Raw genomic sequence first — 9,446 nt, 5'->3', positions numbered from 1 at the left:
GTCTTGATAATACTGGTCCACGCAAAAATCCACGCGGGCTGCTTGCAGCCCGCGCACCGCGCACCAGCTAGTTTTATTGTATATATTGCAATCTATTAATTTATGAGATATTCAGCAATATGTGGAGTATTTTATTTAGCTAAACTGTCTTGCACGGAAGCCATCCAGTGACTGCCCCGTTTATTAATAAGATAAATAAATATGTTTCAAGCATTTTGTCACGTAAGTAGCGTCTGTAAAACCACACGTCCCACTGATCAAGGTGAACACAGAACTCTTTTTTTTTTATGCAACAGTTGGCAATGGAGCTGGTGGGACGCCTGATGGTAAGCGCTACCACCGCCCATGAACATTTGGAGAGGCATAAGGTCTGTTGTAGACCTTACGCGTCTACAAATGGATTGCCAACTTTTTGGAAAGGGATGAAGAAAGGATTGGCGATAGGAATAAAGGAAAGGACTGGGAAGGGTAAGGAAAAGGATATGGGCCTCCGGCTCCCCCACTCACCGAACGAAACACAGCAGAATGCTATTTCACGCCGGTCTTCTGTGGGGTGTGGGGTTGTGGTACTTCCCCGGTGCGAGCTGGCCCAATTCGTGGCGAAGCGTGCTCGACTACCACATACAAATGTCAAATACCACATACACATACTCACCACAATGTCGATGTTTTCGTGTAAATTCTTGCAGCTGGCGGCGAACTGCTCAGACGTCGCGAACTCGAAGTACCACAGCTTGTTCTTCATCCGCGAGCTGAACTTGTCCGGGTTCCTCTCGCGCTCCGTGTGGAATTTCACGCATATCGCCGCGTCCTTGAAGCGATTTATAAAGATTACAAGCTGCGCCCCGCGGTTTCACCCGCGTAAGTCCGTATCCCGTAGGAATATCGGGATAAAAAGATGCCTATGTGTTATTCCAATTGTCCAGCTATCTACGTACCAGATTTAATCGCAATCGGTTCAATAGTCTCTGTGTGAAAGAGCAACAAACACACACATCCTTACAAACTTTCGAATTCATAATAATAGTAGGATAAAAAAAAATTAAAACATTCTTCCAAAATTCTTATATTCTAACTAAATTGCTATCGTATTGACTTTAAAACTAAAGGAGTTTACAAAGATCCTTTCCGTGGATTCAATTAAGGTGTATTTTGTGTTGTTCAATTATTAGAAAGAAAGGAAATCAAAATAGATACCATAAGAACACCCAATAGTACTACATAGTACAAACATACTTACCACACCAATAGAAAAGTAATTATTGATGATGTTGTATGGAACTGATGTGGGATGTGGGGCAGAGTCGGGCATCTGTACTAGTTCACACTGAAACAATTTATAAAATGTATTCATTCAAGTCACGGAGGTTTAATAAGGAAGTCTTAATATTATCGTCATCATCATCATATGAAATGTACAGTATTCATGATTGTGATGATGATGATGATGATGATGAGGATGGTGGTAAAGATAATGACAATGATGGGAGTAAGGATAATAATTATGGTAGTGGTAAAGATCATAATATTGGTGGTGATAAAGATATTGATGATAACGATGATGGTGGTATATATAAGCAGTGGCTCAGTTGTGAGAACCTCGGGCTTTAAAATCGATAAGTCGAGGTTCGAGACCGGGCGAGCGTGCAAGAAATAAATTGATTTTTTTTCAATTTATCTGCACATGTAAATAATAAATAATAATAAATAAATCTTTATTTCTTAGGTTTTTTACATTATTGTACAAGTGGATTGTGGCTCAGGCCCTCTTGCTAGGTAATACCTGTGTTAAGAGGACCTGTTCCTTCTCTTGGAGTGATACATATAATAATAATAACATTGTTCTAAGTAGATCGAAAGATTAACATTTGGATAACATAACCACTGCTTAAAACGGTGAAGGAAAACATCGTGAGGAAATCGGCATGTCTAAGAATCAAAAGTTCGACGACATGTGACATGTGTCAACCCACACTTGGCCAGCGTGGTGGATTATGGCCTGAACCCTCATAGGAGGCTTGTGTCCCAGCAGTGGGAACATTAATATGGGATGATGATGATGGTGGTGGTAAAGATAAGAACGTTGCTGGTGATTATGACAATAATGATAGCTATGATAGTTGTTATGATGATAATGATTCTGAATATGATAACGATGATAATCAATATGGATGTGATACATACATCGTGCGTGATGTTCTCAATGTCAATCTGCCATCTGTCCATCATGACAGTGCTGGCTCGCGCGATTTTGTCCAGTATCTTATGTATTGACTCACCCTCGTATCTTAAAACGACATATTAGAGACTATAAATACAATTTATTAACGTACAAAAAATTTAAGAAAAATTCTATTTCGTTTTTCTTGTTTATTGCTCCAACTAAAATAGTTGGATTGATTTTGATAGTACATTTCATTTTATCCAGGTCACTTCAGTACACTTTGTTATGTTTAAGTATTATAAGCTTTATTAGTATTTTTACCAGTGTTTATTCTGAATCAACTACTGTATGTGGGAGTCGAGCACACTTCGGCACGAATTGGGCCAGCTCGCACCGGGGAAGTACCACACGCCCACAGGAGACCGGCGTGAAACAGTGGCATGCCACTGTGTTTCGTACGCTGTGTGGGGGAGCTGGAGGGCCGTTTCCTTTTCCTCACCCATCCCAGGCCGCTCCTTCTTTACAATCGTCTATATAACGCATTCGCATAGGTACTACTTCTGATGGGTGATGGGCGGTGGTGATCGCTTACCATCAGGCGAACCACCAGCTCAGCTGCCCGCTATGAGATAAAAAAGTACATTGTAAGTAATATCTCACCCTCCACCCCATCTCAAGCATCTCGCCAGGTCATTCCCAGTACCCAACGGTATCACACCCACCGCTGGCTGCGTCTCCATTTGGATTTTATCTGAGAAAAAAAGTCATATACTGGGAATAATCTAAACTAAAGTCCAAATATTATAACTTTGGGGAAAATAGAACTTTGTCCCCCATATAACTATTGTAAATGAAATTGAAGAAAATCCGCGCCTGTAGTGTTAAAATGTCTACTTGTAGCTGCAGTATAATGCTTACATATTCAAATAAGATAGCTGTTACAAAAAACTTGAAACACACTTATGAAATTATTGTATTGTCACCGATCCTTGATAAGTGTACAAAGTTTGAATTATCCAGTGGTTTAAAATCGAGTCTAAAGGTGTGGGTTACATAAAAATAAGGTGAAGTTAATAAATGCATGTAGAAACGTTCAAGTACGCAATTTCTGTCACAGAATGCTAGTTATTTTAAACTATCATTACACTTTGTTATGATAGTTTAGTAAGGAAAATGTAATGTTATTTTAAAATAACTAACATTTTGTGACATAAATAGATCTAAATATATAAAAATGCAGTGTAATGATGTATGTTCCCAATGAACTCTTCACCAACTCATCTGATTTTGATGAAATTTGGCATTTTATGTGAAATTTGGTCCAACTTAAGATATAGGATAGCGTTATTTCGACTAATTATGCCAATATTCCAATAATTTATAATCCTAATAATTTTAATTATTACTCAGCCGCAGCAACGCGTGGCCGAGTATGCTAGTCTTAATATATAAAATTCTCGTGTCACAGTTTTCGTTGCCATACTCCTCCGAAATGGCTAGACCGATTTTGATGAAATTTTCGTACTTATCCGGTATCTATGAGAATCGGCCAACATCTATTTTTCATACCCCTAAATAATAAGAGTAGGGCAGAACAGCGTTTGCCGGGTGCAACTAGTAAGACTATAAAGGTGAATAGGTATCTTTTCAAACAACAAAGTTAAGAAACTTATTTACGTCATAATATATATTTAATATTACCTGTGATTCATAGGAACAAATCTAACAAGACATGTTAATTTTTATAGCATTGAAATGCTTTATAAATCAGAAATGTTTAAAGAATAAACAAATTGATCACGAGACGGGATAGAACCCCCAATTTTTGCCAAACCGTAGCAAGAAATAGAATAAATAGACTAGGTTCTATTCTTTCAACATTTCTCAAGAAACAGGTAAGCTATTTCCTTAGTGAAACTGCTTGAATAAATACAAATCAAATTAGTGTAGTTTCACAAAATATTCACTCACCCATTGTCTCAAGAACCCACCCCACAGTCCCGTCTCCGCCGCAACATATCACGCGGTAGCTTTTAACATCTTTGAACATTTGGAGACCTGAGGAGTGAGTGGAAATATCATTAAATATAAGATCGTAGCGAAACAGTCCTCTGAATCGCGTTAGCGAAATTTTTTCGCTACAGAGCATATATACAACTTTCTAACATCATCCAATCGGGGCTACTGGCCAGCCAGTCCTGAAGACTGGTTGAGGATCCTCCCTGTTTCAATGAGGAAAGTCCTTCTTTCACGATCCATGGTGTGTAAAAGGCGAAGAATTTCCAGCACAGATTAATCTCTAATCCAAGCGATCGTCATCTCTCATTTGTGATAACCAATCTATTGTTATTCAAAAAACTATAATTATTTACTTATTAAAGTATAATTGATCAATATCATTACAATAGCCACTACATCACACATTATCATTAATAGCAACTACACACAGTCAGTGACGAAAATGTCATTAAATCCACACAGGGTGGAGTTTTGGTTTTGGAGCATTCTAAATAAGCCTTTAACTCATCTGAATAAGGTTGAATTTATTTCAGTGTCTGATAATAAACAATCACATTCAAAAAGGAGGAGGTATTTAATTGGAATGTATTTTTTTGGGCGCTTCTTTTTTATTTGAGAGCTGGTGCTTTCCACGTGGTCCCATTGAAATGTGGTTTGGTTCTGTCAATTTAAAGGCGATTTATATTTCTTGAAAACTAGTTTTCTCAATGTGTTTATAAAAAATCTGAATTCTGTATCAAAAGCTGAGAAAAATAACTCTCACCCTGCATAGGTCCGCCTTTCGTGATATCATGAACTTGTCTTGGATTCAATATGTACTGCAGCTTCCTCAACACCCTGGCCCCTTGCCTCCCCCCACTCTTGGGGTTGATGAACACGAGCAGGGGGCAGGAGCCTGGTGGTGGGGTGATCTGGAAGGAGATGGGGGGCGCGCGGTGCTCCTTCTTCTTGTCTTCTGCTGATGATATGGAAGTGGGCAGCGATATCGAGACGGGCAGCGGTTGCTGGAATGGTGTTTTATTCGTTTTTATTTTACACTAGAGTGAGCTTTTTATCGTTACGTGTGAAAGATCCCTTTAGATAGTGTTAGCTGCGCCCCGCGGTTTCACCCGCGTATGTCCGTATCCCGTAGGAATATCGGGATAAAAAGTTGCCTGTGTATTATTCCTGTTGTCCAGCTATCTACGTACAAAATTTCATTGCAATCGGTTCAGTAGTTCTTGCGTGAAAGAGAAACAAACACACATACATCCTTACAAACTTTCGCATTTATAATATTAGTAGGATTTACGTTTAAACTTTACTTTAGCCTTCACAATAATTTATTGCATTTGAATTTTATGTATATAAGATTTCTACACAATGCGAGGGAAAGGAAAAAAGATATATGTAAAATACAAATTAAAAGAGGTGACCATCCAAGTACGTAAAAGGATATTTTTCTTGTTGTTTTCTCCTTTAAAAATTTGGCAGGTTTGTGAGAAAAGTTAGGACAAACGTGATGAAAAACGTGGCATACAATCCAACTACCTAAACCAAGCTTATACATATAATCTTCAATATAATGGATGCTTAAATATTCACTTATCTCAACCATTGCATATACTATCCACTACAAGAAATGAGTCATAGAGTATATGTGTGAGTGAGTGAATGAGCGAGTGCGAGAAGAGATCAATGACCCAGTGAGTGAGTAAGTGTGTGAGTGAGTGTGTGAGTGAGTAAGTGTGTGAGTGAGTGAGTAAGTGTGTGAGTGAGTGAGTAAGTGTGTGAATGAGTGAGTGAGTGATTGTGTGAGTGAGTGAGTGATTGTGTGAGTGAGTGAGTGATTGTGTGAGTGAGTGAGTGATTGTGTGAGTGAGTGAGTGAGTGATTGTGTGAGTGTGTCACCTGTTCATGCTGCGGGCGGTGCGGCAGCGAGCGCTGGCGGTCGAGCACGAGCGGGCGGATGGCGGGCGGCGGCACGATGTGCGCCGCGTGCCGGCCCAGCGAGCACGCGCCGCCCGCGCTGCCCACGCAGCGATTGTGCAGCTGTCGGGACACCAAGTGTCTCACATTGTATGGTACTAGTCACTTGCATTCGGGACTAGCAGCTCTACGACTAGCCAGATAGACAGGCGCCGTAACGCGTTACGTAACGAAGCGTATTACCATTTATAGCACAAATACCATTTACAGCACGAAATGGGAGAAAAATGGTGTGAAGTCCCCTAGTGGGGTATGGGGCAGATGATGTACATCCGTTTCACTGATCGATTCTCTTAGGGACAAGTAGGTGATCAGCCTTCTGTGTCCTGCCAGACCGAGACATATTATTTTTTTTTGTGCGTCCCCACCGGGAATTGAACCCAGGACCCCTCGGTTCTACGCTCACGCGTTAACCACTGTACCAAGGAGGCGGTCAAGGCGAACGGGAGAAAAATAGCAGGTTAATCATGGCGAATGAAGAAAAATAATTTAGTATATGAACACCTGTAGTGTGTTATATTTGTTTCGTACATACAATTATTAATTTACTAGCTTTTGCCTGCGGCTTCGCACGCGTTATTTCAGAGTAGTTTAATAGATGAGAAATTTTAGTTTAATAGATGTTATTATGCATATAAACCTTCCTCTTGAATCACTCTATCTATTAAAAAATACCCATCAAAATCCGTTACGTACTTATAAAGATTTAAGCATACAAAGGGACATAGGGACAGAGAAAGCGACTTTGTTTTATACTATGTAGTGATTACCAATACATAAATTAATCAGTGAAACATATTAGATTTTTTACTAGACATAATAATTGTATAGATAATAGGTGGCGTGGGGTCCCCCCCCCCCCCCCCCCTTAGGCACATGAAACCGAAAGAGCAGAAGAAATTCGATTACTGTGGCAGGATCACGGGTGTCCGAGAGGCTAGGCGTTGCTACGGTTAGGCGAGAAACGCAGGTTCGAATCCCGCCTCGTGATCAATTTAGCTGTGTGTATCTGTATTTTTAAGTTTTTGTTATAGACTAATGTTGTGAGAACTAAATAAAGATGATTTTTATTTTAATTTTTTTCCATTCTTTCAAAATTTCTCACTCATAAAGCATTTCAATGCTATAAAACTCAAAATTAAAAAAACGATATAATAATTTCTGATGTAGCTGAGTTAAGTACCGTACCGTGATATGACACCAGCGGCAGTGCAGTCCAGTTATTCCATTATAACCTTTGATCTTCTTCCGACATCGCGCGCACTTGCCGTGACAATTACCTGAAATAGTGATAAGTTTCAATTATGTGATATCCTATTCTATCCTATCCTACTAATATTATAAATGCGAAAGTTTGTAAGGATGTGTGTTATACTTTCACGCAAAAACTACTGAAACGATTACAATGAAATTTACTACGTATAAAGCTGGACAACTGGAATAACATATCGGCCAATTTTTATCCCGATATTCCTACGGGATACAAACTTACGCGGGTGAATTTTGTATTTTTGTTTCTTTGTTTGTTTGTAATGGATAAACTCAAAAACTGCTTAATCGATTTTAATAATTCTCTCACCATTAGAAAAATGCAACTTCGCTGAGTGACGTAGATTATATATGTACCACGGGCGAAGCCGGGGCGAACTGCTACTATATATTAAAAGGAGGTGGGTGAACCGATTTTGATGTTTCATTTTTTATTTCAAAGCTGGTATCTCTCGTGTACCACGTATATAATATATTTAATCTACTGTCAGAACTAGACCAAATATATATAGGCATTTTTGATTTTAATTTTTCAAATAGGACCTCTTCAGCTCTATAACTTATTAACACAGTTGTATTATTACATTTTATGCTATTTAATACTTATTAGCTTGTAATATTTTTTAGTATTATTTATTGTTTAAGATTTGTGTAAATCAAAAGGGTAAAATCCTATATGTAATAATGTAATAATAAAATTTGTGTGAATAAATATAATATTGGGTGACTCCTGTACTGGTATTTGATGTGTAAATAAATAAATATAATTCAAAATTCAAAATAATTTATTGCGATTCACAGGTTATAAGGAAGGTATTACAAATATATGGTTACCTTCAACCCAATGGTGGGAGAGGGTGGTGGGGGCCCGCCGCGACTTGCAGTACGTCGCGATGCAGGACGCGGGCGCGCGCTGCACGCATCGCTCGTGCACTGTGAACTTGCAGACTGGAAATGGAAGGAGAATACATTTAATTCTATATCATTTATTTATTATTTAATGGACGCTCGTCCAGTCTACGTCCGGTTAATTCCTTGCAACATAATAACTGTAAAATTAAAACAACTTAAAAGATTACACTAAAAAAAACAATCATCCTACTATCCTACTAATATTATAAATGCGAAATTTTGTAAGGATGTGTGAGTGTTTGTTGCTCTTTTCGCAAAAAAACTACTGAACCTATTGCAATAAAATTTGGTACGTAGACAGCTCGACAACTGGAATAACATATAGCCAACTGTTTATCCCGATATTCCTACGGGATACGGACTAACGCGGGTGAAACCGCGGGGTGCAGCTAGTAATATATAAATACAAGATTCCTGTTTTATCCCAAGGGAGCATATAATCGGCATAAAAAGTATATTATCACCCAAGTCAGCTCATATCATGTATGTATACCAAGTTACATAAAAATCCGTACATTAGTTAAAGCGTGATTGACGGACAAACAAACAAACTTTCACATTTATTACAAGAGAAATACAAAAAAAGAATAATAAGTTATCAATATAAAAAGACCATGTCAGTATATATATTCTAAAAGGCGGCCTTATTGCTCTAGAGCAATCTCTTTCAGGCATTCTTTTTTTTTTAAATACACAATGAGACCGATCTGCCGCCTGCAACGCTGTGCCAAAATTGAGTTAGTGTGTTTAAAAAATAAACATATTTTATAAAATTTAACTCGAGAAAATCCACATCCAATGACCTTTAAGCACCAAAAAATAACTTCCTCACTAACGTAGGTGACAGAGCCCCTTTCTCCCCAATATTCCTCTAAAACTTCAAGCAATTATAGACCTACTCACATATGCAGCAGAGTCCCTTTTTCCCCAATCCGACCAACAAGTTCAGACACAGGTTGCAATACGCGGGTCGGTTGAAATGCTTCAACCTCCAAGCGTGCTCTCCATCCTCTTTCACATTTGTGTCCAAACCCAGAAGAACTAGCAGAGGTATTGTGGTCATACTGAAACATAATTTTTATAATATAGGTTAATATTACGATCGAACTAAAAA

The 9,446-nt window shown here is 38.5% G+C and overlaps 1 protein-coding gene across 1 annotated transcript in view; it reads right to left on the bottom strand.

Moving 5' to 3' along the window:
• LOC119836533 (diacylglycerol kinase 1) overlaps nucleotides 1-9,446 on the bottom strand; it is a 67,440-nt gene that overhangs the window by 5,360 nt on the left and 52,634 nt on the right. Inside the window, exons 11-20 of the mRNA XM_038361908.1 lie at nucleotides 9,236-9,396; nucleotides 8,255-8,368; nucleotides 7,340-7,431; nucleotides 6,074-6,214; nucleotides 4,947-5,187; nucleotides 4,136-4,222; nucleotides 2,825-2,915; nucleotides 2,185-2,287; nucleotides 1,241-1,327; nucleotides 656-811 (exon numbers count right to left, since the gene is read on the bottom strand). Of these exons, the coding sequence (XP_038217836.1) occupies nucleotides 656-811; nucleotides 1,241-1,327; nucleotides 2,185-2,287; nucleotides 2,825-2,915; nucleotides 4,136-4,222; nucleotides 4,947-5,187; nucleotides 6,074-6,214; nucleotides 7,340-7,431; nucleotides 8,255-8,368; nucleotides 9,236-9,396 (1,273 nt within the window). The remainder of the gene's footprint in view (nucleotides 1-655; nucleotides 812-1,240; nucleotides 1,328-2,184; nucleotides 2,288-2,824; nucleotides 2,916-4,135; nucleotides 4,223-4,946; nucleotides 5,188-6,073; nucleotides 6,215-7,339; nucleotides 7,432-8,254; nucleotides 8,369-9,235; nucleotides 9,397-9,446) is intronic.

This window comes from Zerene cesonia, chromosome 24, assembly GCF_012273895.1.
Source record: "Zerene cesonia ecotype Mississippi chromosome 24, Zerene_cesonia_1.1, whole genome shotgun sequence".
NCBI lineage: Eukaryota > Metazoa > Arthropoda > Insecta > Lepidoptera > Pieridae > Zerene > Zerene cesonia.
Note: the sequence above shows the minus strand (reverse complement) of the source record. Positions and strands in the feature narration are given on the sequence as shown.